General features: G+C 43.4%; 1 protein-coding gene across 13 annotated transcripts in view; it reads left to right on the top strand.

Annotated features, from left to right (window-relative positions):
• The window catches only part of ALMS1 (ALMS1 centrosome and basal body associated protein), a 133,452-nt gene that overhangs the window by 19,766 nt on the left and 86,046 nt on the right, over positions 1-27,640 (top strand). For all 13 annotated transcript variants that reach the window (XM_037898377.2, XM_043544936.1, XM_043544934.1 and 10 more), the window contains exons 2-3: positions 16,388-16,522; positions 21,541-21,736. In XM_037898377.2, the coding sequence (XP_037754305.1) occupies positions 16,388-16,522; positions 21,541-21,736 (331 nt within the window). The remainder of the gene's footprint in view (positions 1-16,387; positions 16,523-21,540; positions 21,737-27,640) is intronic.

Raw genomic sequence — 27,640 nt, 5'->3', positions numbered from 1 at the left:
CCCTACTCTACTTGCGCTATATTGATGACATCTTCATCATCTGGACCCATGGAAAAGAAGCCCTTGAGGAATTCCACCATGATTTCAACAATTTCCATCCCACCATCAATCTCAGCTTGGTCCAGTCCACACAAGAGATCCACTTCCTGGACACTACAGTGCTAATAAACAATGGTCACATAAACACCACCCTATACCGGAAACCTACTGACCGCTATTCCTACCTACATGCCTCCAGCTTTCACCCTGACCACACCACACGATCCATCGTCTACAGCCAAGCTCTGCGATACAACCACATTTGCTCCAATCCCTCAGACAGAGACAAACACCTACAAGATCTCTATCAAGCATTCTTACAACTACAATACCCACCTGCGGAAGTGAAGAAACAGATTGATAGAGCCAGAAGAGTTCCCAGAAGTCACCTACTACAGGACAGGCCTAACAAAGAAAATAACAGAACGCCACTAGCCGTCACCTTCAGCCCCCAACTAAAACCCCTCCAATGCATTATTAAGGATCTACAACCTATCCTGAAGGATGACCCAACACTCTCACAAATCTTGGGAGACAGGCCAGTCCTTGCCTACAGACAACCCCCCAACCTGAAGCGAATACTCACCAACAACCACATACCACACAACAGAACCACTAACCCAGGAACCTATCCTTGCAACAAAGCCCGTTGCCAACTGTGCCCACATATCTATTCAGGGGACACCATCACAGGGCCTAATAACATCAGCCACACTATCAGAGGCTCGTTCACCTGCACATCCACTAATGTGATATATGCCATCATGTGCCAGCAATGCCCCTCTGCCATGTACATTGGTCAAACTGGACAGTCTCTACGTAAAAGAATAAATGGACACAAATCAGATGTCAAGAATTATAACATTCATAAACCAGTCGGAGAACACTTCAATCTCTCTGGTCACGCAATCAGAGACATGAAGGTCGCTATCTTACAACAAAAAAACTTCAAATCCAGAGTCCAGCGAGAAACTGCTGAATTGGAATTCATTTGCAAATTGGATACTATTAATTTAGGCTTAAATAGAGACTGGGAGTGGCTAAGTCATTATGCAAGGTAGCCTATTTCCCCTTGTTTGCCCCCCCCCCCCCCCCCCGGACGTTCTGGTTAAACTTGGATTTATGCTGGAAGTGGCCCACCTTGATTGTCATGCACAGTGTGGGGAGAGTGGTCAGTTTGGATGAGCTATTGCCAGCAGGAGAGTGAGTTTGTATGTGTGTGTGTGTGGGGGGGGGGGGGGGTGAGAAAACCTGGATTTGTGCTGGAAATGGCCCACTTTGATTTTCATGCAGGTTGTAAGGAGAGTGGTCACTTTGGATAGGCTGTTACCAGCAGGAGAGTGAGTTTGTGTGTGTGGTTTTTGGAGGGGGGTGAGGGGGTGAGAGAACCTGGATTTCTGCAGGAAATGGCCCACCTTGATTATCATACACACTGTGAAGAGAGTGGTCACTTTGGATGGGCTATTACCAGCAAGAGAGTGAGTTTGTCTGTGGGGGGGGCAGAGGGTGAGAAAACCTGGATTTGTGCTGGAAATGGCCCAACTTGATGATCACTTTAGATAAGCTATTACCAGCAGGAGAGTGGTGTGGGAGGAGGTATTGTTTCATGGTGTCTGTGTATATAATGTCTTCTGCAATTTCCACAGTATGCATCCGATGAAGTGAGCTGTAGCTCACGAAAGCTCATGCTCAAATAAATTGGTTAGTCTCTAAGGTGCCACAAGTCCTCCTTTTCTTCTTGTATGTACAGTATAAGTATTAAACAATTTAATACTGTACACAGCAATGATGATTGTGAAGCTTGGTTGAGGTGGTGGAGTCAGAGGGTGGGGGATTTCCTGGGGAATGCCTTAGTGCTAAATGATGAACTAGCACTGGGCTGAGCCCTCAAGGGTTAAGACACTGTTGTTAATGTATTTTCACATTCTACAAAGCAGCACAAATGGAGGGAGGGGAGAAAGCATGGCAGTCAGAGACACACATCCTGTGTGTGGGAGAGAGAGAGAAAAAGATGCGCATTGCCCCTTTAAGTATACCAACCACACTCTATGTACCTTGCCTTTTTAAGTAGATCAGGAAGTTGAGACAGCAGCTGCTACTAGCAAGCTCCCTCTGCCCTGAGCCCTGTCCTGTTGTCCGGTCCTGTCCCCCTCTATGGAGATGGGGTAAGCAGGGTGCAGGAGCAGGGGGACACCCTGACATTAGCCTCCCCCCCCTTCCCCCCCCAGCAAGCAGGAGGCTCCCGGGAGCAGCTCCAAGGCAGAGGGCAGGAACAGCACATGGCAGTTGGGGGAGGGACAGCTGAACTGCTGGCAATTGATAGCTTGCTGGGCGGCTGCCGCATAGGGAACTTAGGGGAGCAGGGAGTTTATAGGGGGCTGCTGGTCCACCCTGGTTCCAAGCCCCCACCAGCTAGCTCCGACAGGCTGCTCTTTCTGCAAGCAGTGGACAAAGCAGGCGGCTGCCAAACAATGTTATAAGGGAGCATTGCACAGCTTTAAGGGAGCATGTTCTCTAATTGATCAGCAACGAAACAAACAACGTTAACTGGGACGACTTTAAGTGAGGAGTTACTGTATATCAATGAAATGTTTGTTCTGAACAAGATGAAAGGGAGAATTTTTTGCATAAATGAACCGAGCAATCTGTTTGTTTATGGAATCTTGCTGGAATTTACTGGTTCTGATTACGAACTCATCCATGGCTTGATTGGATGATGATGATGAAGAAAGTCTTTTTTTTTTTTTTTTTTTTTTTGGTATAGGTAATTTAATGTCTGATGTATATTAGTTGCAGCATTGCTGGTGGTACCAGCAGAAGACTCTGAAGTTGTAGACATTGCAGATGTTGGACGTTGATAAAATCCCTTATGTCTAAGCTTGATTCTGAAACAAAATGGTGGTAAAAAGTCATGGTGTCACTGAATATTATTCAGTGCACTGCTTTGAAAAAACTGAGACTGTAAGTGAAAGATTCCTTTTACTTCAGCTGTTTGTACCACTGTTTAAATGATGTAATTTATTCTTGACCCAGTTTTATAGGGAAAATAATAAATCGTAAGGATTGTTCAAATCTATTTAAATCCTTATCTCTAGCAACATACCATACAACTTGAAAAAAATTTAAATGATTAAATTCATAAATACCTAATAAAATATTACTTTTTAACAGGAAATCTTGACCTAGGATGTTTGTTTTATTGTTCAATATAATCATTCATTTCAGAAGTCCAGGAGTAACAGTAAAAATGCAATTGATAAATACTCCTACAACAAACTAATAGCTCCAGGGCTGACAGCTGACAGCATTTTTCACAATGTCGTTTCAGTACGACAACCAGGGCTTACCTCTGTTTGTTGCACTGCGTACATTTGGCACGTGTTCCCTTTTTACCCAGAGGCACAAGAATTTCTTAAAAATATTCCCAAATAAGGCCCTTTTTACGGCCTGCGGCCATGATTGTTTTCCCTCCAGCTCCCATGTGTTGATAGAGGCTTCACTCTGAAGAAAGTTATCCCTTCCTTTTCCCCATGGTGTCCTGTTATGACTCCAGAGTTGCTCCTTTTTGGTTGCACATGTTTGTCTTTTTTCCTTGTTACATAGCTCCCCCACCCCCAGAAAAAAAAAGCACTAACAACAATCAAAGAGTTCTGCTCGTATAACTCACCTGCCTTTTTCACTGCAGTATTTTATTTGTTGAGAGACAGAGAGGGACTCTAATGAGAAATTAGTGGGTTTCTGTTTATATTTCTGCCTGTACACGTGCAAGTAGAAAGAGCAAGGTCATTTACTTGGAGGCCTCAGAACCATCCAGAAGCATGTACTTGTAGTTACTGGGCCAAAAAGCGTTTTCCTCATCATCTGGAATGTCAGTTTCCATAGTAGGTAGAGTCAGAAATATTCATAATTTGAGAACTGAACCAATCAGAGCTCAGGTAGGGAGAAGCTATAACAGCAGTTCAAACTTCATTGTACCATGACTCCCTTCTGACAACAAAAATTACTACACAACCCAGAAGGGGGGAGTGAAGCTTGAGCCCTCCAGACCCCCACTGCCCCGGGCAGGTGGGGTCAAAGTCAAAGACCAAAGGCTTCAGCCTCAGATGGGGATGGCTGTAACCTGAGCCCCACTGTCCAGGGCTGAAGCCCTTGTGCTTCGGCCCTGGGTGGCGGAGCTCGGGCTTCGGCTTCAGCCCCGGGCCCCAGCAAGTCTAACACCAGCCCTTGCAATCCCATTAAAATGGCGTCACGACTCACTTTGGGGTCATGAGCCACAGTTTGACATCCGCAGAACTTTAAAATAGGAGTATGAGACTACCAAAGTGGGCTCAGTGGATGGTCCCAATATTATACATAACCAATTTATGAGAGCATAAGCTTTCGTGAGCTACAGCTCACTTCATCGGATGCATACTGTGGAAACTGCAGAAGACATTATATACACAGAGACCATGAAACAATACCTCCCCCCACCCCTCTCTCCTGCTGGTAATAGCTTATCTAAAGTGATCACACTTTAGATAAGCTATTACCAGCAGGAGAGAGGGGTGGGGGGAGGTATTGTTTCATGGTCTCTGTGTATATAATGTCTTCTGCAGTTTCCACAGTATGCATCCGATGAAGTGAGCTGTAGCTCACGAAAGCTTATGCTCAAATAAATTTGTTAGTCTCTGAGGCGCCACAAGTACTCCTTTTCTTTTTGCGAATACAGACTAACACGGCTGTTACTCTGAAACCTAATATTATACATGTTGGTGTCTCCTGGAGTCAGAGGCATGGTGCCAATGTCTATGCTGACTTTGCCAGTCTCTTGCACCCAGCAGCACAGTCCCTCGATCCCCCACAGGATCAAGCCCTTAATACAGTGCATGACCTATTATAATTTTTATAAAGCTTGACCTCAAAAGTAAGATGTTTTCCCCCTGATTCTTTCTTTATATAGAATAGCAGCCTTTCACTCAAGGTTTTTGATAGAGGCTCATGGATTCAGCATATGTATTTTTTTTATTTAAGTATTTTAAGGGATTATAACAAGTTTAGTCTCAACATATTTTGTATTAAATTCAGATTTGACTTGAAACAGATATGTTTTTAAAAAGAAAAATGTATAATCATTTAAATAACAATTTAAAAATCTGATTTAAATAAGAAATCGTAAGTTTTTAACCACTCTGCTTTAGTCATGTTGAATTGGAATGTTCCCCTTTTCAAAACTTTTCCCAGGGGCATGGTTGAAAAAATGAGTTGATGATCTTGGTCCAATTCTTAACGGACAGTTCTCCCCAAAGGTGAGGGGTGGGGGAAAGGGGCACTTACTCCCACTTATTCAAAGAGGGCAATGAATGAGTGGGCTTTGGAGACTCCTACCTTACATTGATTTTAATGGAAGTTAGGATTCTAACTATCTTTGTGGATCTGGCCCTGAATTCTCCCCCCACCCACCCACTGTTGATTCCTCCCTGGTTATGTGTGGGAGAATGTGGAGGAAGGAAATCTGCAATTCCACAACTTGATCTATAGACAAAGTCTTCAAGGCTGCCAGGCTGACATATTTATAAATAATAAAATAACTTCAAAAAGTAACAGATTTCACCATAGACATAGGAGGTTTAAATTAAACAGAGAATCACAACCACTGCTCTTTTGTTTCATCTTACTCTATTCATTACATGTATCTTTAACACATGCCCTTGTTACTGATCTGTTCTAGTACCATTCAGAACACCCAGCCAATTAGCCATACTTAACATATCTAAATAAAATCAATATCTATCACATTTAATGCTTCGTTAATTATTTGTACTATTTTGCTCATGTCTCATTACACTTTTTTTATTAGCCTCCTAAGGGCAGTATGTGTCCCATACTCAAGACTATTCATTTCCAGTGGGATTAATAAAAACTCCCCTGTATTGAAGATGTGTATTATAATACCAAATTGTAACCTTTTCAAAATCTAAATTTTAAATAAAAGACCCCTTATTTAATTATCAAACAGCTGCTGGAATGTGTTTTTATTCAAAACCATTGTCAAGTACCCTAGTGTTGCTTCTTCTAATGACTGATTAATATGAATAATGGAACATATGCATACAGGATAAAATTAATTTCCTCTGCCCTAGCACAAATCCCAAGCAAACTGCCATGTAGGGGTGTTTGGAATGGACTTCAGCCCCAACCAGTAGCCAAAGCATGGAGCAGCTTCTCATTTTATCTGTTGCTGTGCTTCCGGCATCTGGACTGAACAGAGCGGTGACCGTTGCACACACTGCCGTGCAGAGGTTCATGGCCACTGGTCTATTTAATTGCGGATTCAGTGGCCTTGTCCTGGCCTATCTCAAAGTTCCTATGCATGGGTTACACAGAATAATCATTCCACTGGTTTCAGAGGGTAGAGAGTCACCCTGTTCACCTACTGTGTTCGCTGCCCTTCCCCAGTGCAGCAGAACAGCTGCTGCAACAGCTCTTCTGCTGTTACCAGTTTTAAGCGGCCCCTGTTGTTGTGGGTGAATTTCATCCATGCTTAAATACTGCTTTAGAGAATGATTTTATTGCATAGATTGCCTGCTGTCAGTTGAGCATATGAAAGTTTGATTTTAAAAAATTATTCAGTAATGTCTATGAATGCTTAAAAGTTTAAATAAACATTTAGATCTTGTTTTGAGTGACATGAATAATTTTCTTAGAAGCTGTTTGCCTTTATCTTAGCAACATTGTTCCATGCACAAGCACTAGGTAGCACAGCGCAGGTTTTAAAAATGATGCCATTAGCCTTTTACAAATACTGATGCTTTTAAACTGGTTTCAATGGACAGCTTTGGAACAGCTATTTTCAAGGAAGAGACCCCCTGTGTTGTACATCCACAGTTGTTCAATACCAAAGAACAGCCACATCATGTATATATTTCAGTGATCTGATTTCCTGGAAGACTTGAGGAAGGCAAACTGAGCAATAGACCAAATTTTGGTTCTATTGTTACGCCTCCAGAGCTAAGATTTCTGAAATTAATTCATGAAGTGGCTTTTTTTTAACTGGTGCTGAAGAAATGTGGGTGTATGGTGCTGGTGGCATCTCTCTTTAAAATCAGCCATTTGGGCAGGCCGGCTTTTCTTAAAGGGGCCATTGAGCACTCAAAGCCCCAAATTAAATTTGCCATTCTTAAAATTGAAGTGGGTTGTGATTTACATCCCAGGAGAGTGACCTCTTCCATTTATTCACAGATGGGATGTGCGGTGTAGATGATCAGGTTTCCCAATGCTGTTTGCCATTGTGTCCCAAATGCTAACCTGGGGAGAACACCATTAAGGGTGAGAGGGGAATTCACTCTTTATGATCCATTCAAACTTCATTATGTCAGTTGAAACTGGCTTTTGTGATGTAGACCTCTGTCCATTGGGAGCTAGTTTGAGACCCTAAACTCATTTCTTATAGGCCAGCAGTCAGCCATTGGATGGCAACAAATTTCAATTTGTTAGCAGTTTGAGGCATATCTGGAAGTGTGACCTACAATTGAAAAAAGAAAAGGAGGACTTGTGGCACCTTAGAGACTAACCAATTTATTTGAGCATGAGCTTTCGTGAGCTACAGCTCACTTCATCGGATGCATACTGTGGAAATTGCAGAAGACATTATATACACAGACACCATGAAACAATAGGGTGGGAGGAGGTATTGTTTCATGGTGTCTGTGTATATAATGTCTTCTGCAATTTCCACAGTATGCATCCGATGAAGTGAGCTGTAGCTCACGAAAGCTCATGCTCAGATAAATTGGTTAGTCTCTAAGGTGCCACAAGTCCTCCTTTTCTTTTTGCGAATACAGACTAACACGGCTGTTACTCTGAAACCTACAATTGAAAGGATCTTTATGCCATTATTGATCCCTGAATGCCTCTTTCATCAAGGTTGCCTCATCTTTATGCTTGAATTGATGGCTTGCCAGGAGCATGAGAAATACATAACTTGTGTATGCACTTATGTATTTTTATTATTAAAAATAAACAACCATCAAATGTGCTTGAACTTAAAATTCTTTGTTAGATATATTGAAAATACTTGTTATAAGTGCCAGTATGAGAGAAATTAAAATATAAACAAACAACGTAAGGGAAAAGTAGATTCCACTTTTAAGTTTTTCAGATCTAATAAATATAAGATGCAATTAGTTACATAGGTAAGAAAATGTTTATTTAATGAGTTACAACATAAGTTTCCTTTTAAGCTTGATTTTTGTTTTACTGCATTTATTACATTAAATTTTTTAAAAGTTTTTTTTAATTTTTTAATTTTTATTTTAAGCATCAGTTAGGGTAAATTCTCAACCTTTGTATTAGACTGACTCTTACTTTATACTTACAGAATCTAAATAACTGAATTTCATGTATTTGTTTTTGACATCAAATCTTCATTCTGGAGTGGGGTCTGCCAAGATTGAATGGCTTACCTCTCATGTTGGGGTACAGAGACTCTCTATGAAATTGCCATAGCATTTTTTTCGATTCATATAAAGGTAAATGGAAAATACCCCACAATGTATGCAGATCTATGCAACTAAGTACAACTTTCCAAGTGAAGACCAGGAATAGGTTATGTATGACTATAGAAATGTCTATAAAAATGATTCACTGGAAGATTTTTAGCTATATTGTGCCCCTAAAAAACTATTGTAATTCATCTCAAGGAAGGATCTCATACGTAGTAGGTTTCATGTCTTGTTGGTTCTACTCCTTTACCAATCCATTCCCTATTTTAGTAGAACCTGTTACGAACACCTCGAATGGAGGTTGTTTGTAACTCTGAACAAAATGTTATGGTGGGTCTTTCAAAAGATTAAAATTGAACATAGACTTAAATGTGAAGCAGACTAGAAAAGCTGTATGTAAGCAGGCCTGGCAGTGCCGCTCCCCAGGCAGTTTCAGACAGAGGTACTCCTTTATCTGTCGTGTGCCAACACGTCATGTAGTAGTTGGGTGGGAGAGAGAGGACTTCTCCCTGAAGCTGCTTGAGGAATGGAGCTATGAGACCAGCTCTACAGCTATCTTCTTTAAACAGCAAAGCACAGGTTTGCTATACTTTCCACAGTATGCATCCGATGAAGTGAGCTGTAGCTCACGAAAGCTTATGCTCAAATAAATTGGTTAGTCTCTAAGGTGCCACAAGTACTCCTTTTCTTTTCAGGTGGAGAGAATAAGCATAGACCTGACAAGCCAAAGATGGCTTGAGGGCAGGGCAATCCTTAGGCATACGTGGCTGCATAGGGCACCTGAAAATTTGGGGCACCCCGGGTCTTCGTAACCACCCCCCCCTCCCCCCCGCCTCTTCCTATCCCTGTTCTGACCCTTCCTGCAGGCTCCCATCACAGCTGGCTGCTGCAGCCTGGTGAGTCTTCCTCCAGAGGGGATCTAGTACTGAAAAGTGAAAAAGCCACCAGCTTGCCAGACCTATTAGCATAACATTGAAACTGTTAAAGAGCCATTCAAGTGATGATAAAAGGAGTACTTGTGGCACCTTAGAAACTAACAAATTTATTAGAGCTGTAGCTCCCGAAAGCTTATGCTCTAATAAATTTGTTAATCTCTAAGGTACCACAAGTACTCCTTTTCTTTTTGCGGATACAGACTAACACGGCTGCTACTCTGAAACCTGTCAAGTGATAATGAAGCCATTTAACAGGCATTTGCCAACCCCCAGGTGTACATGGTCAGTTTCTGAATTTACTGACGAAAACAGTTGTGCATTACTGTAATATTTACTCAGAACATGTTAGTCTACAGGACCTTAGTTTAAAACTTGCTTTAAAAATATTTCATTAGTGTATTACTGAAGATTATAAAATCACATCTCTAAAAAATCCTTGCATAGATTTTTAGATGCACAGTCTGAGTATTCACCTTTAGCCTTAAATGCTTGGCTCTTCAGACACATAGTTTTTTAAATAAATCCTTCAAAAGACCACCTTTGTCTAAAATACACATGCGAGCCTGGGCTGCCATTGGGCATAGGGGCACCAGTTTAATAATACTGCATAGGGCCTCATAAATCCTAAGGATGGCCCTGCTTGAGGGTGTGGGGGTATGGCATAATTACAAGAGGATTATAGTTGGGGGTGGGGTGATAGGCAGAGATGACCTCCTTGATATACTCTTGTTATACTTGATACACTTTTTGAGAATACAGACTAAGACTGCTGCTACTCTGAAACTTGATATACTCTGTGGTGGTGTGAAATATGGAATGAACAGTGATTGGTGGTTAAGGAGGATGGAGATGCCATGCACAATTCCCTATTGCTGTAGTCCCTCAGACCTCAAGTAGTACTCCTAACACTCAGTTGGTGTGCTCCATGCCATGCTGAAGATGTGAAACATTGGTTCTCTCTTTTTTGAAGATCATTTCCTGGTGCCTAGGTGGCCTGTATCTGATGGAGCTGAGGAGTTACGTTACTGAAGTCTGAGAGTGAGGAGATGGGAATGGCTGTGGCAGACTATGGAGGAGAGAAATGGGGGAATATTGGGAATTTGGAAAGACATCCTTTCATTGATCCCGAGTGTGGATAGGGGACAGGTTTCATCTTCCACAAGCAGGAATCTCATTCCTGCAAGTTTTGTTGAAGCTGTTATTCCTCAGAAAACAACCAAAGAGGGTGGTTAGCAGGAAAATCTGCTTCAATAGTGGAGCTCATGGTGTCACTCTAGAGTTGTGTCCAGTTGCTGTTGTGCCCATCTCTGCAGTTACAGTAAAAGGAGCCAGGGAGAAGAGAACAGCATCTGAATATGGCTCCAGAGCAGAGCTGTGAACTCCACTGCAGAGTCAGTTACAAGCTTTTTCTCCTTGGTTATAATTGATTGTCTTAGTGTGGAGGTGTTTATCCTCCTCATCCTCCTCCCCCCGCAACCCATTTCCCATAAATCTCAATGAAGAGACTAGGTCAGTTTCATCCCTGGAATAATTCTTTACTTGAGTTACACCAGAGGTGAATTTGGTCCTGAATGTTTACATAACATATAAGTTTCTGTAGGAATTGCAATTTTCCCCATCTTTCTGGCACTTTCTTTAGACATTTTCTCACAAGGGCACTTTATAAGATTCCACAAGGTCATTGAGAGCTTGTGTTTGCGTTTTTATCTTACCAGCATCTGCTCTGCTGTCCCCTGGTATATCAGGTGACTTTTTTTCTTCCTACTGTAGGGTGCAGAGAAAAGTCAGGCTTGCTCGACCGGGAAAAAGTTAGTAAATGCTACTACAGAGCTTCACTGTCCCTCCCTACCTTTCAGCTGAAATGTTATGTGGCAGACTCACTTATCTCTTCAGAAGCAAAGAAAATCACTTTGGGTATTGAAAGAGAAATTAAGCCACAAAAGAGCATGTAAGCCATCCCTGTCCATATGACCAGTAGCTCTAAATTAACATTGTTTTTGAGAACTGTTTCACAGACATTTAATGTAAATGAACTGCTCTCAGAATCGGTGTAACACGTCTCCATTACCTTTACCAGGACTTAGGTCAGCCATAACTCTTGCTTTGGGATTAAGCCTATGTGACGTTATTGACAGAATCTCTAACCATATAGATCACTGTTGCAACCACTGTTATATATTTGCAGCAAATATTGTACAAAGGTTGTTGTGTGAGGTGTCTATGGGAAGGTTATGATTTGCTGTTTATGATTATGCTATCTGAGTATGTGTATCTTTTTTGTAGTTGAAGTTATGAATATTGGCTCTAAACTGTCTGTATTTCAAACTTATTCTATGCTTCTGGGTGACACTCCAGACAAGTTGGTGTCAGCTCTGCCTAGCCTGCTTGATGGCCCATTAAGGACCATCAGCTATACAATTGACCCATTGAGAGAAGGCAGATACACCTTGTGACTCAGCAAGGTATGCAGGGACATGCCTGTGGACAGAACTCTAAGGTATTTTTTTGCCATGTGCTGGAATGATTGTCTTTGGAACAAAGAAAGAAAGGCCACATGACAAGAGACTATAAAAAGCTGCTGCAGCTCCTCCATCCTGTCTTCAATCCTGCTTCTTTCCTCTGGAGGGACTTTGCTACAAATGGAAGCTCTACACAAAGGACTGATGACCCATCCCAGCTGTGGATGTACTCCAGAGATTTGATTTGAACCTGCAATTTATTCTATCACTGCTACAAGCCTGAACCAAGAACTTTGCCATTACTGTATGTAATTGATTCCATTTAACCAATTCTAGCTCTCATCTATATCTTTTTTCCTTGTATGAATAAACCTTTAGATTTTAGATTCTAAAGGATTGGCAACAGCGTGATTTGTGGGTAAGATCTGATTAATATATTGACCTGGGTCTGGGGCTTGGTCCTTTGGGATAGGGAGAACCTTTTTTCTTTTATGGGGGTATTGGTTTTCATAACCATTTGTCCCCATAACGAATGGCACTTGTGGTGATACTGGGAAACTGGAGTGTCTAAAGGAATTGCTTGTGTGACTTATGGTTAGCCAGTGGAGTAAAACCAAAGTCCTCTCTGTCTGGCTCATTTGATTTGCCTTGGTGTGCAAAGGAACCTCAGCCTTGAGCTGTAACTGCCCTGCTCTAAACAATTTGTCCTGAATTGGCACTCTCAGTTGGGTTCCACCAGAACCAGCATCGTTACAGCCTACTAGGGAGAGAATCAAATTCAAACAGTGTTATTTTCTTTTTGTTTTTGGAATGTAGTCTAAATGGCGTCCTGATGCAGCATGCCATTTATCTTGCATCTTTTCATGGTAGCTCAGTCCTATTGATGTTTTGCTCACACTCATTCAGCTAGTACCAGGGGTTTGGTGGCATGGTGCTGTTGGACAGTTTCTTCTCCTACTCTTGAGGATGGGATGAATTCTTTTTTCACTGCTAAGCCATGAAATGACCACTTAGCCTTTTTCAGCCTCTTTGCAGCCTTGGGTACCAGTTGTCACTCATCTGGCAACCCTATTACTCAAGCCCTGGCTTAGCCTGAATGTCACACATTTGGCTAAATCCAGTGGTTCTCAAGCTGTGGGTCAGGACTATGTTTTAATGGGATCGCCAGTACAGGCATTAGACTTGCTGAGGCCTGGGGCCAAAGCCCAAGCCCTACTGCCCAGGGCCAAAGTCCGAGCCCCACCGCCTGGGGCCAAAGCCTGGAGGCTTCAGCCCTGGGCAGCAAGGCTCAGTTTACAGTCCCACCGCGTGGGGCTGAAGCCCTTGAGGTACGGCTTTGGCCCCCGCCTGCCCAGGGCTGTGGGGCTCCGGAGGGCTCAAACTTTGGTACCCCCTCCTGGACTTGTGCAGTAAATTTTTGTTGTCAGAAGGGGATCACTGTGCAATGAAGTCTGAGAACTGTTGGGCTAAGCAATGGGCAGGACCTGCAGTTGTGCATTCTGGAAACTAGAGACCACCGTGACATATGGTTTTTGGACACCCTTGGATGCCAGTGTGCGCTTCCTCTCTGGTTACTGACACTGACGGATTGAAGCATCAGCGGCAACAAAAGGAGTTGCTGGCAGTGTCTGGTGAGGACAGTAGGTGAGGGGTCTCAGTACTATCCCCAAATTTGTCTCCCAGCTGAACCTCAGATCCCTTATCTTAGTCCCAGAGAGACCTCAGCCAGACCCTCAGTAAACCCCCAGAGACATGCCCCGCTCCTCCACTGGGAGTGCCTCCTTCCAATCTCCAGTCCTTCAGAGATCCCAGCTGGACTCCAAACAACTGCCCTTTTGGCAGAACCTTGCTTCCCAGACAGACCCTAGCTCCCCTCCCAGATGGCTTCTATCAACCTACACTAGCTCTCCCAGATGTCTCAGCCCCTCCCTAACCCAGAAAGAACCCAGCAACACCTAGACAGCAGACATGCACTTCAGCTACCCCAGACACTCTCCAACAGCACTCCCCCTACGCTACCCCAGCACCCCAATACACTCTGTCTAGATCGGCTTGAGTTTGATGCTTCTCTTCTGGACTAGTGCTTTTCTTGTCTTAGGGAGTAATTTTGTTTCAGTTGAATCTCTGTATAATACATTACAGATTTCATTTTACACTTTCATGCTGGTGTGATTGGAACTGGCTGCCTCGCCTGTGAAGCTGGCTCCAGGATTACTAAGAGCTTAGACAACTACACGGATTCCCTCCTTATACTTGGTGTACTATAGAGAAGAAATGTGACTCCAACCACAAAATAGCTTCATCTGGTGTCTCATGAAGGCAAAAGCCCTGAGACAGGTGTTTTTTGCAGGCGCAAGGCAAACTTATTTTTTCCCCAGGAAATACCCTAAACATTTTTCAGGGTCCTAAACTTACATATATAAACTTCAAAAAGAACAGGAATATTTGTGGCACCTTAGAAACTAACAAATTTATAAGAGCATAAGATTTCGTGGGCTACAGCCCACTTCACTGGAGGTACAGAATGGAACATATAGTAAGAAAATACACACACGCGCACACACAGAAGGTGGAAATTGCCATACAGAATGTAAGAGGCTAGTTAATTAAGATGAGCTATTATCAGCAGGAGAAAAAAACTTTAGTACTGATAATCAAGATGGCCCATTTAGACAATTGACAAGAAAGTGTCAGGATGCTTAACATGGAGAAATAGATTCAATATGTGTAATGACCCAGCCACTCCCAGTCTCTATTCAAACCCAAGTTAATGGTATCTAGTTTGCATATTAATTCAAGCTCAACAGTTTCTCGTTGGAGTCTGTTTTTGAAGCTTTTCTGATGCAAAATTGCCACCCTTAAATCTTTTACTGAGTAGCCAAAGAGGTTGAAGTGTTCTACCGGTTTTTGAATGTTATGATTCCTGATGTCAGATTTGTGTCCATTTATTCTTTTGCGTGGAGATTGTCCGGTATGGCCAATGTACATGGCAGAGGGGCACTGCTGGCACATGATGGCATATATCACATTGGTAGATGTGCAGGTGAACGAGCCCCGATGGCATGGCTAATGTGATTAGGTCCTATGATGGTGTCACTTGAATAAATATGTGGACAGAGTTGGCATCGGATTTTGTTGCAAGGATAGGTTCCTGGGTTAGCGTTTGTGTTGTGTGGGGTGTAGTTGCTGGTGAGTATTTGCTTCAGGTTGGGGGGCTCTCTGTAAGCGTGTACTGGTCTGTCTCCCAAGATCTGAGAGAGTGAGGGATCATTTTTCAGGATAGGTTGTAAATCTTTGATAATGCACTGGAGAGGTTTTGGTTGGGGGCTGAAGGTGACAGCTAGTGGCGTTCTGTTATTTTCTTTGTTGGGCCTGTCCTGTAGTTGGTGACTTCTGGGTACTCTTCTGGCTCTGTCAGTCTGTTTTTTCACTTTAGCAGGTGGTTATTATAGTTTTAAGAATGCTTGATAGAGATCTTGTAGGTGTTTGTCTCTGTCTGAGGGATTGGAGCAAATGCGGTTGTATCTTAGAGCTTGGCTGTAGACAATGGATTGTGTGGTGTGTCCTGGATGGAAGCTGGAGGTATGTAGGTAAGTATAGCGGTCAGTAGGTTTCCGGTATAAGGTGGTGTTTATGTGACCATCGCTTATTAGCACAGTAGTATCCAGGAAATGGACCGCTTGTGTGGATTGGTCTCGGCTGAGGTTGATGGTGGGATGGAAATTGTTGAAATCATGGTGGAATTCCTCAAGGGCTTCTTTTCCATGGGTCCAGATGATGAAGATGTCATCAATGTAGCGCAAATAGAGTAGGGGCGTTAGGGGACGAGAGCTAAGGAAGCATTGTTCTAAGTTGGCCATAAAAATGTTAGCGTACTGTGGGGCCATGCGGTGTTTTCTGGAAGATCACTGATGGATTGTAGTTTCCTCTACACCAACATTCCACACACAGATGGACTACAAGCCGTCAGGAACAGTATCCCCGATAATGTCACGGCAAACCTGGTGGCTGACCTTTGTGACTTTGTCCTCACCCATAACTATTTCACATTTGGGGACTTTATATACACCTTCAAGTCAGCGGCACTGCTATGGGTACCCGCATGGCCCCACAGTATGCTAACATTTTTATGGCTGACTTAGAACAATGCTTCCTTAGCTCTCTGTGAATTGCACAAGGCTGCATGAATAGGGAAAGATAATTTCCTGACTCATGCAAGTAATCATCTTATGCACAGAAGATGATATTTCATTGCTACTATTTTAGCATGTAAAACTAGAAATGTTATGCACAAATTAACTTTCCCCCTTTGCACCTCCAGCTACAGCATGTGTTTCTTATCTCATTAGTTTGGGCCAGCAACTATCTGCTTTTACTGATATTGCATAATACATTACAACTTAAATGGCTCTGTACCTCGAAGGATCATGAAAATAAATTTTTACTTCTCTCTTTAAAAAAATGATTTTAGCCTATTGCTACAACGCCACCACACCGTGGATGGAAGGAAGAGTTGTTAAGCCAAAGCAGCAGTGGGACCCAGATTTCAACTGCCAGTGGGATCTCCTTGGGAGAAGCAATCCGACAGAGATCTGCCGTTAATCAGGTATTTCAAATACACCTTTAGTAGATCCTTGTTTATCCAAATAGAATCAGACAAGGAGTTCACTTACCTGAAATCCTGTGTATCCAGGTGAGAGATCTGTAATGCAATTGATACATGTTGGGAATACAGCCAAAGACTGTGATCCTGCAAACATTTATGCATGTTCTTAACTTCACATAATGTTAGTGGTCCCATTGAAACTAATGGTCCTCTTCACTGTGTAAAATTTAGCACATGCATAAGTATTTGTAGGATAGAGGCCCATTTTTGGTTATTGGGGGTTTTCTGATGAGAAAATGGTTAATTTTTAGTTTTTAGTTATCTTAAATTAGTTTGTAAGTTCTTCGTGTCAAGCATGATTTTTTTAAGTGTTTGTTGAGTACCAAGTACACTCTTGATTGGTTCCTCTGGGTGTTCCACAATACAAATAATGAGAAAATTAGTTTCCTTACTTACAGCTTTTATTTCTCACAAAGGAGGGCATCCACTGGTCTAAATATGACTTTTGGATTAGACTTACTCATTCTACCACGATGGAATCAACTTCAGCTTTTTCCCCTCTGCTTCTTTCCTTCTTTGAGTTCAGACTTTTGCTGGTGGATTGATGTAGCAGCACACTTTAATGCCATATGATGACTTCCAAAGAACTATGTGAACTAGTAGAAAACAGTTAATAAAACTGTAGTAAATTATAAGATAAATAGAAAGAAAGGAATAACACCAAAAAAACTCCTAATTTTTATCAGGGACATTTTGATTTATAAGGCAAGTCTGTAATTTTACTTTATTAAAATAAATTACTCAATACATTAGCCTAATACTTCTGTTAGAGAAGGTATGGGGAGTATTACATTAAAACACAGCAATGTCTTAAATATCTCTGTCAAGTCCCTATTTTAAATTTAAAAATAAAACACTAATTTTTCAAAAGCAATAATTTTTTCTAATGTTTGCCATTAGAGGTATGATCTAGATAGCCATCCAAAAATATTTTTTCCTACTTTGTTGATTTGTGCATATGTCAGACATGATCCTACAGATGTCAAAAGTGGCTTTGGAGTTTCAGATAGGTCAGGTGATGACCAGCTCGCACAGTTGAGAGATCATGTGGAATTTTTTTTATTACAGAGCTGGTTGTTTGTTTCATGCAACATATTACAATAAAAGCTGTTTTATCTGGCACTTTGCCAACCAGAAAGCTCTATAAACAGGCATTTCTGATCTTCATTGAAATTCCGGTTTATAGTCCGGTTGGTACAGGTCTGGCAGAGTGTTGGGGCACGGGATGGGGTGTGGAGCGCAGGCTCTGGGAGGGAGTTTGGGTGTGGGAGGGAGCTCAGGGCAGCGGGTTTGGGCACAGGAGGGGGTGCAGGCTGTTGGATCTGGGGTGGGGGCGCTGACCTCAGGCGGCTCCCTGCAAGTGGCAACCTGTCCCAGCTGCTCATGGGCAGAGGTGTGGCAGGTGGCTCTGCGCGCTGTCTTCGCCCACAGGCGCTGCCCCCACAGCTCCCAAGGCCATGGTTCCCAGCCAATGGGTCCTGTGGAGCTAGTGCTTGGGGCAGGACGGGAGCACTGTGCAGAGCTGCCTGCTACGCCTCCACCTAGGAGCAGCCAGGACAGGTCGCTGCTTGCGGGGAGCTGCCTGAGGTGAGTGCCCACCGCATCTGGCACCCCAGCCCGCTGCCCCGAGCCTCCTTGCACACCCAAACTCCCTCCCAGAGCTGCACCCAAACCCCAAGCCCCGCACTCAAATTCCCTCCCTCTTAATTAACTGGCATTTTTCACTTACTGGCACCCCCCATTTCCCCAACATGCCAGATAAAATAGCTTTTACTGTAGTATGTTTCCTTAGCAAAGCCATAGTGGTATTCAGGTGGGGGAGGTTTTTTTGTTGATTCTGTGACATACCCAGTGTACAATCCAGACTAATGAGTACCTGTGTGTCACCTGCCCTCTAAACTGGGGTGCCCTTTACACGGCTTTGCTGCTGTAGCCTCCAGTCTGGAATGCTCACAAACAGCCTCCCGCATGCAAGTCACTCCCAGCTATGTCAGAGTATGTGCTGTAGCCAGCCAGCCACACCTTGGTTCTTACCAGCTTTGGTTATAATATGGGCTGACCCCAACATACCACCAGTCCTAGATTTCCCCCCAGCAATGTATGTCCTGTATTGCCCAGCCCTCTCCTGGACAATACAAATTCATATAAAGTCTGTATTTCTTTAATAGAAATAATATGCACACTTTGTTACCCCAAATTTAGTTTCCCAGACACTTCCATTCAAACACATTGGATTAGATAAAACACTAAACCAACTTTATGAACTATAAAGAGAGAGATTTTAAGTGAATACAAGTAATAAGGCATAAAAATCAGAATTGGTTACAGGAAAAATTGACGAGCTAGTCTAGTGAAACTTTGAAGTGGATTCTTCTGAAGATTACCTCTCAAAGCAAAGTTCATTCAAACAGTGAGGAAGGCGACATGGAGTATGGTGATCAAGGAGACACCGTGCTCTTTCTCCCCACTTGTTTGCTAAAATGCATATTTGATCTGCTCTGCTTCCCCTGCTGTCTTACTGGCCCTGTTTACTACTTATATGTAAATTGAGGTAAATACACAGTACTTTGTTTAGGACAGATCTGATTAACAACCGTTGGCGATGTAGTGTAGTTGTATCCGTGCAGGGCTGTGTGGTTTTGAACATGTGATAATAACATTATACAGGGGGATTTAATTTTACATATAATGTTGCTATATATATATTTCATCATGATATTATTTACCAGTGAGTTATGAGTTTTCAAGTGGTACCTCACAAGGCCTATTTTGTACAAAGATGATTATGGTAGTCTGTAGGATGTGAATACAGGGGTGTGTTCAATCACAGGGGAACTTTAGCTAGCCTCTAACAAGAAGGAATCCAGGTAGTTCCCCAAGGTGATATAGTCTTCTATCACTTACTGCCGTCCTACCTGATTTACACTGCAAACTTAACGTTGCCTTCCAATAAAATATATCCAAAACTATATACCAGGGTCAAATAACAAATTATTAGAAATTGATGTCTTGAATAAGAACTAAGATTTATAATCCCCCAGTAATATATTTTTTGACCTTTTGCATATATATAGATATAGATATAGATATAGATATAGATATATATTTTTTTTTTTTTCCAAATTTTATTTGGAGGCAGAGTTCAGTTTGGGTGGCTGATATTGAGTGATGAGAGACTTGTGGTAGTGGGGGAAATGACTGGGTGCTTCAACTGTTCATTTGCAGGTTTTGTAACTTTTTTTAAAAGTATTTTTGTGTAGAAAGTGTATTTGAGGGGGAGAGTTAACTGGGCTCCTTTGAAACACATTTTCAACCTTTAATTTTTTGGGGGCAAAAGTTTTTGGTTTACAAAATTCCCTGGATTCTTAAAATAAAAAGTGCCAATGTTTAAAATGGGCTGGCATTCAAGATTTGCTGGAGGGGACCTTTGCTCGGTCAGGTAATATGTGGCCCATCAAAGCAGGGTGCTGTCCTCTAAATGTTTGCAAATCTGTAGGAGGTATGTTGGTGGAGGGAGTTGTTGTACCTTAGTGGAATACGGGGATGCTGGACATTAGAGAGGATTGGAGGCTTTTATCCAGATGGAAAACTTGAAGAAAACTTATTGTTCCTCTCTCCCTTATCTTCAGGTTCCCTGTGTGCACTCAATATTTTGCTCCCCGCACTTACCTCCCATGCCTTTTCTTAAACCGTGGACCTAGCAGTAAGGGGTTGAAGGCTAAGTTCCCTGTAAGCTGTGTGGCCATGCAGCCGGCTATCAAGGGCCATGCAGGCGGGGAGAGGCGCCTTTTCCCCCGGCCCCAGTTCCGGAGCTGCTGGGGCCGGGGAAAGGCACCTCTTCCCCTGGCCCCGGGCTGCTGCAGCGAGAGATGGCTGGGGAGAGTCCTCTCTCCCTGCTGCAGCCCCCAGGCAGCCTGCACCCCAAACTCCTCATCTCCGGCCCCACCCCAGAGCCCCTCACCCCCCCCATCCCAACCTTCTGCCCCAGCTCTGAGCCCCCTCCAGCACCCCAAACCCCTCATCCTCAGCCCTACCCCAGAGCCCACGCCCCAAGCAAGAGCCCTCACCCCCCCTCACACAAGAACCATCTGCCCTAGCCCTGAGCCCCTTCTCGCACCCCCCAAACCCTTTATCCCAGGCCCCTCCCCAGAGCTCACACCCCCAGCCAGAGCCATCACCCCCCTGCACCTCAACCCTCTGCCCCAGCCGTGAGCCCCCTCCCACACTCCGAACCTCTTGACCCCACCCCTGCCACACATCAACTCCATATTGGTGCACATAACAAAATTCATTCGCACATGGATGTAAAAAATTAGAGGGAACATTGGTTGAAGGCCTTTCTTAACCCCTTTCCCTCCTCTGCAATTCATGTTGCCTTCTGTCTTAGCCCTATGGAGGGTCTGTCTTCTACCAAGTACAATGCTCACTGCACGCTTTAGTAGTTATGAATGAACATTGTTGGTGACTTTTTGTCAGATTTCTGGTGCCTTCTGTTACCCACACTTGAAGGGTAGGACATTCACCTTGTAATTCTTGATTGTGCAGTTGGGAGATCCTTTTGAAAATGTGACATCCCAAAAGGGCTTTCCTTCTCTTAAAGAATCATCCTGCAAGGAAACTGACCAGCGTTGACTGGTACAAGGGCCATATTTGTAATGCTGTTGAGTCACATTCAAAGTTTATATCGGAGTGAAGTCTGTTTTTAATGCACCAGTGATATTGCATGCTTCTCTTTACCACATTTGGATTTAACTGTCTTACTTTGGTTGGGGCCTTTATTTATACCTGAGTAGATAGGAATATATTCAAGACATTTAAATAGAAGAACAGTCTGTTTATACTATAAAATACATTTTAATGCAATAATAATACAAATAGCTTATTATTAAACTTTTGATTTTGGAAGCAAAAGTAAGACTAATTAAAAATTAAAGAATTTTTCTTCCAAATTGTTGTAGGGAATGGAGTCATGGTATCAGCTTCCAGCAGAAATGGATGTCAGCCATCTAGCGGCAACATCAGGGATGAGGTTGGGCCTGACTGGTGGTGGAAATGACTTGACAGAGTTCCCTACTCTGGAGGAAGGCTTGTTGACTCCGACAGAAGAGCTTGGAAGGCAGCATACAGGCGACATGGCACACACTCCGCTATTGGGTATATTGAATAATCTTTTAACAAGATAAACTTAGTTGCTTACTGAGCATTCACAATCCTTAGCATGGATTTAATTTACTACAGCTCTGATCAATGGTTTTTCAAAATAAATCCTATGTAGTTTTGTTGTCAAGGTCCATCTTTGGAATGAGGAACCTGACCACTTGTATCTTACTTTAGCAAGAGAACCTGTTATCTTTAGTGTTTGAACAAAATTCCAGTCTTGGTAACTATAATTAGAAAGGCAAGGATGAGTGAACTCAGAGGTGGGGGTTCCTAACTAGATGATATAATGGTTCCTGCAGGCCTTAAAAATGTATGAGTTGTAATCCTGCTTCTGCAAGTGGCTTGCACTGTGACCTTGGGCAAGTCACTTAACCTCTTTTGCCTCACTGTCTCCACTTGCAAAGGGGGAGTAATCCTTAGCAAGGTTGAAGATGAAGTAGTCCAATTTGTATAGTGTTTTGATAAGGTAAACCACTAAGCGATAAGCGTATATAATTCCCTATGTAAAAAATCGTTCTCTTCTGAAGTGGGTAAAGTATTCTTCATTTTCTCTGCAGTCGTTGTGCAGTGTTGTAATACATTTCACTGGTGGGAAAAATAATCTACATTTATAGTGTTTTGAAACTTTTGTTGAAAGGTGCTGTATAAACGTAAGTTGTTATGCTTCAGCTAGGTCAATGACTTAATGTTGCATAAGATTTTTATTTTCAGTTACAAAAGGCATCTGAATAATAATTATTTCTGAAGAATTTTAGCTAGAAATACCTTATCATGATAAGACTTATACAAATCTTTTTATCTGAATGTATCAGATTCCTCTTGGATATACAGTAAAAGCTTTGTTATCCGGCATGTTAGAGGAGTGGGGGGTGCCAGTAAGTCAAAAATTCCAATTAACTAAGAGAGAGGGAGTTTGAGTATGGGAGGGGGCTCAGGGCTGGGCGTTGGGGCACACGAGGGGGTGTGGAGCGTGGGCTCTGGGAGGGACTTTGGGTGCGGGAGGAGGCTCGGGGCAGGGGTTTGGGACACGGGAAGGGTTTTGGGATACCGGATCCAGGCGGTGCTCACCTCAAGGCATATCCTATTGCTAGTAACTCAGTCATTGCACGCATGCAATCAAAGAGGCTGCTATGGTAGAAGAATGCATTCAAATGAATTCCTTAAATGATTTAAAAAGAAAAGGAGTACTTCTGGCACCTCAGAGACGAACAGATTTGTTTGAGCATAAGCTTTCGTGAGCTACAGCTCACTTCATCGGATGCATTCAGTGGAAAATGCAGTGGGGATATTTATATACATAGAGAACATGAAACAATGGGTGTTTCCATACACACTGTAAGGAGAAGTTTCAGAGTAGCAGCCGTGTTAGTCTGTATTCGCAAAAAGAAAGGGAGGACTTGTGGCACCTTAGAGACTAACCAATTGCCACAAGTGCTCCTTTTCTTTTTACTGTAAGGAGAGTGATCACTTAAGGTGGGCCATTTCCAGCAGTTGACAAGAACGTCTGAGGAACGGGGTGGGGGGGAAGGGGAGGAAATAGTTTTACTTTGTGTAATGACCCATCCACTCCCAGTCTTTATTCAAGCCTAAGTTAATTGTATCCAGTTTGAAAATTAATTCCAATTCAGCAGTCCCTCGTTGGAGTCTGTTTTCCAAGTTTTTTTGTTGAAGAATTGCAACTTTTAGGTCTGACCAAAGAGTGACCAAAGAGATTGAAGTGTTCTCCAATTGGTTTTTGAATGTTATAATTCTTGATATCTGATTTGTGTCCATTTATTCTTTTACATAGAGACTGTCCAGTTTGACCAATGTACATGGCAGAGGGGCATTGCTGGCACATGATGGCATCTATCACATTGGCAGATGTGCAGGTGAACGAGCCTCTGATAGTGTGGCTGATGTCATTAGGCCCTATGATGGTGTCCCCTGAATAGATATGTGGACACAGTTGGCAACGGGCTTTGTTGCAAGGATAGGTTCCTGGGTTAGTGGTTCTGTTGTGTGGTGTGTGGTTGCTGGTGAGTATTTGCTTCAGGTTGTGGGGCTGTCTGTAAGCAAGGACTGGCCTGTCTCCCAAGATCTGTGACAGTGATGGGTCGTCCTTCAGGATAGGTTGTAGATCCTTAGGTTTGAATAGATCTGGGAGTGGATGGGTCATTGCACAAAGTAAAACTATTTCCCCATGTTTATTCCTTCTTCCCTGCCCTCCCCCCCCCCCCCGCCCCCCTCACTCCTGCTGGTAATAGCTCACCTTAAGTGATCGCTCTCCTTACAGGGTGTATGGTAACACCCATTGTTTCATGTTCTCTATGTATATAAATCTCCCCACTGTATTTTCCACTGAATGCATCCGATGAAGTGAGCTGTAGCTCATGAAAGCTTATGCTCAAATAAATTTGTTAGTCTCTGAGGTGCCACAAGTACTCCTTTTCTTTTTGCGAATACAGACTAACACGACTGCTACCCTGAAACCTGTCATTAAATAACTTACACCTGTTTAGGGGGAAAGCATCTCATCAGAAATCATGCGGTGATTATGAAGGATGTAAAAGAGTACATTCAATGAAAAAATATATTGTGTGCTAGTGGGTAGAGGGACATTTATCATAATTGGATGACATGTTAAAAGAATCCACTTTTGTGATATTCCAGGGATCTAAAAGTGCTTAGTTGAGTAAAATTAGCTCTCATAGTGCAAACTCAGCTTGCCCTTGCCGACACAGAGAGGTGGTCTACACTGAGAAAATACATCATGTTAGAATATGACCTTGAGGAGCAGTGGTAAATAAATGCAATGATGAACACAACTTAGCACTCATTGTCAACAAGTACGGTTTTGTTTAACATTGTGTCAGTTGGTCTGGCTTAACTCTAGGGTATTCAGTATACCCAAGTTTTCCATTAAATGGATATAAGGTAGAGACTATCTGCTACTGACAAATAAAACTTAGCACTATGTTAACTTCAGTAGCTGTAACACTTCTGGTAAAGCAAATTTAAAAATGATGGCTGCCTCTTTATCCTTCGTAGAAAGAAGAACCAATATTTTGTTTGGTCTTCTTCAGCTGAGGCAGGAGAAGAGCCTTGGAAATTGTCTGAGGGTAATTTGTTTGTTCAGTATATTACTGATGTGCCTTAGGGTTAACTATGATCAGTTGTCAAGATGTTAAACATGGCATTTGGTGTCCACACTGTGTAGTAAGCCCTGTTCAACTTCTTGTTAGTGACCGTGACGCCTTAGGATGGTATTCTAGTGCAATGTAATTTCCTAGGGTAAGTAAGCCCTTACGTCTCGGCATTGATGCAGCTATAATGATTACTGAACATGGACTTTCAGTGGTTTCAGAGTAGCAGCCGTGTTAATCTGTATTCGCAAAAAGAAAAGGAGTACTATTGGCACCTTAGAGATTAAGCCCTGGTCTACACTAGGACTTTAGGTCGAATTTAGCAGCGTTAAATCGATGTAAACCTGCACCTGTCCACACGATGAAGCCCTTTATTTCGACTTAAAGGGCTCTTAAAATCGATTTCCATACTCCACCCCTGACAAGTGGATTAGCGCTTAAATCGGCCTTGCCGGGTCGAATTTGGGGTACTGTGGACACAATTCGACGGTATTGGCCTCCGGGAGCTATCCCAGAGTGCTCCATTGTGACCGCTCTGGACAGCACTCTCAACTCAGATGCACTGGTCAGGTAGACAGGAAAAGAACTGCGAACTTTTGAATCTCATTTCCTGTTTGGCCAGCATGGCAAGCTGCAGGTGACCATGCAGAGCTCATCAGCAGAGGTGACCATGATAGAGTCCCAGAATCGCAAAAGAGCTCCAGCATGGACTGAATGGGAGGTACGGGATCTGATCGCTGTATGGGGAGAGGAATCCGTGCTATCAGAACTCCGTTCCAGTTTTCGAAATGCCAAAACCTTTGTCAAAATCTCCCAGGGCATGAAGGACAGAGGCCATAACAGAGATCCGAAGCAGTGCCGCGTGAAACTGAAGGAGCTGAGGCAAGCCTACCAGAAAACCAGAGGGGCGAACGGCCGCTTCGGGTCAGAGCCCCAAACATGCCGCTTCTATGATGAGCTGCATGCCATTTTAGGGGGTTCAGCCACCACTACCCCAGCCGTGTTGTTTGACTCCTTCAGTGGAGATGGAGGCAACACGGAAGCAGGTTTTGGGGACGAAGAAGATGATGATGATGATGAGGTTGTAGATAGCTCACAGCAAGCAAGCAGAGAAACTGGTTTTCCCGACAGCCAGGAACTGTTTCTCACCCTGGACCTGGAGCCGGTACCCCCCGAACCCACCCAAGGCTGCCTCCTGGACCCGGCAGGCGGAGAAGGGACCTCCGGTGAGTGTACCTTTTAAAATACTATACATGGTTTAAAAGCAAGCATGTGAAAGGATTAATTTGCCCTGGCATTCGCGCCTCTCCTGGATGTACTCCCAAAGCCTTTGCAAAAGGTTTCTGGGGAGGGCAGCCTTATTGCGTCCTTCATGGTAGGACACTTTACCACTCCAGGCCAGTAACACGTACTCGGGAATCATTTTACAACAAAGCATTGCAGTGTATGTTTGCTGGCGTTCAAACAACATCCGTTCTTTATCTCTCTGTGTTATCCTCAGGAGAGGTGAGATATCATTCATGGTCTCCTGGTTGAAATAGGGTGCTTTTCTTAAGGGGACATTCAGAGGAGCCCGTTCCTGCTGAGCTGTTTGCCTGCGGCTGAACAGAAATGTTCCCCGCTATTAGCCACGGGGAGGGTTGAGGGGGTAGCCACGCGGCAGGGGGGAGGCAAAATGTGACCTTGTAACGACAGCACATGTGCTATGTATGTAATGTTAACAGCAAGGTTTACCCTGAAAGAGTGTAGCCAGTGTTTTATAAAATGTGTCTTTTTAAATACCGCTGTCCCTTTTTTTTTCTCCACCAGCTGCATGTGTTTCAATGATCACAGGATCTTCTCCTTCCCAGAGGCTAGTGAAGATTAGAAAGAAAAAAAAAACGCACTCGTGATGAAATGTTCTCTGAGCTCATGCTGTCCTCCCACACTGACAGAGCACAGACGAATGCGTGGAGGCAAATAATGTCAGAGTGCAGGAAAGCACAAAATGACGGGGAGGAGAGGTGGCGGGCTGAAGAGAGTAAGTGGCGGGCTGAAGACAGGGCTGAAGCTGAAAGGTGGCGGCAGAGTGATGAGAGGAGGCAGGATTCAATGCTGAGGCTGCTGGAGGACCAAACCAGTATGCTCCAGTGGATGGTTGAGCTGCAAGCAAAGGCAGCTGGAGCACAGACTGCCACTACAGCCCCTGTGTAACCAACTGCCCTCCTCCCCAAGTTCCATAGCCTCCTGACTCAGATGCCCAAGAACGCGGTGGGGGGGCCACCGGCCAACCAGCCACTCCGCCACAGAGGATTGATTGCCCAAAAAAAAGAAGGCTGGCATTCAATAAATTTTAAAGTTGTAAACTTTTAAAGTGCTGTGTGGCATTTTCCTTCCCTCCTCCACCATCCCTCCTGGGCTACCTTGGTAGTCGTCCCCCTATTTGTGTGATGAATGAATAAAGAATGCATGAATGTGAAGCAACAACGACTTTATTGCCTCTGCAAGCAATGATTAAAGGGAGGAGGGGAGGGTGGTTAGCTTGCAGGGAAGTAGAGTGAACCAAGGGGTGGGGGGTTTCATCAAGGAGAAACAAACAGAACCTTCACACCGTAGCCTGGCCAGTCATGAAACTGGTTTTCAAAGCTTCTCTGATGCGTACCGCGCCCTCCTGTGCTCTTCTAACCGCCCTGGTGTCTGGCTGCGCGTAACCAGCAGCCAGGCGATTTGCCTCAACCTCCCACCCCGCCATAAACGTCTCCCCCTTACTCTCACAGATATTGTGGAGCACACA

The sequence above is a fragment of the Chelonia mydas genome, chromosome 4, assembly GCF_015237465.2.
Source record: "Chelonia mydas isolate rCheMyd1 chromosome 4, rCheMyd1.pri.v2, whole genome shotgun sequence".
Taxonomy (NCBI): Eukaryota; Metazoa; Chordata; order Testudines; family Cheloniidae; genus Chelonia; species Chelonia mydas.
The sequence above is the reverse complement of the archived record's forward strand: the minus strand, read 5'-3'. Positions and strand labels throughout refer to the sequence as shown.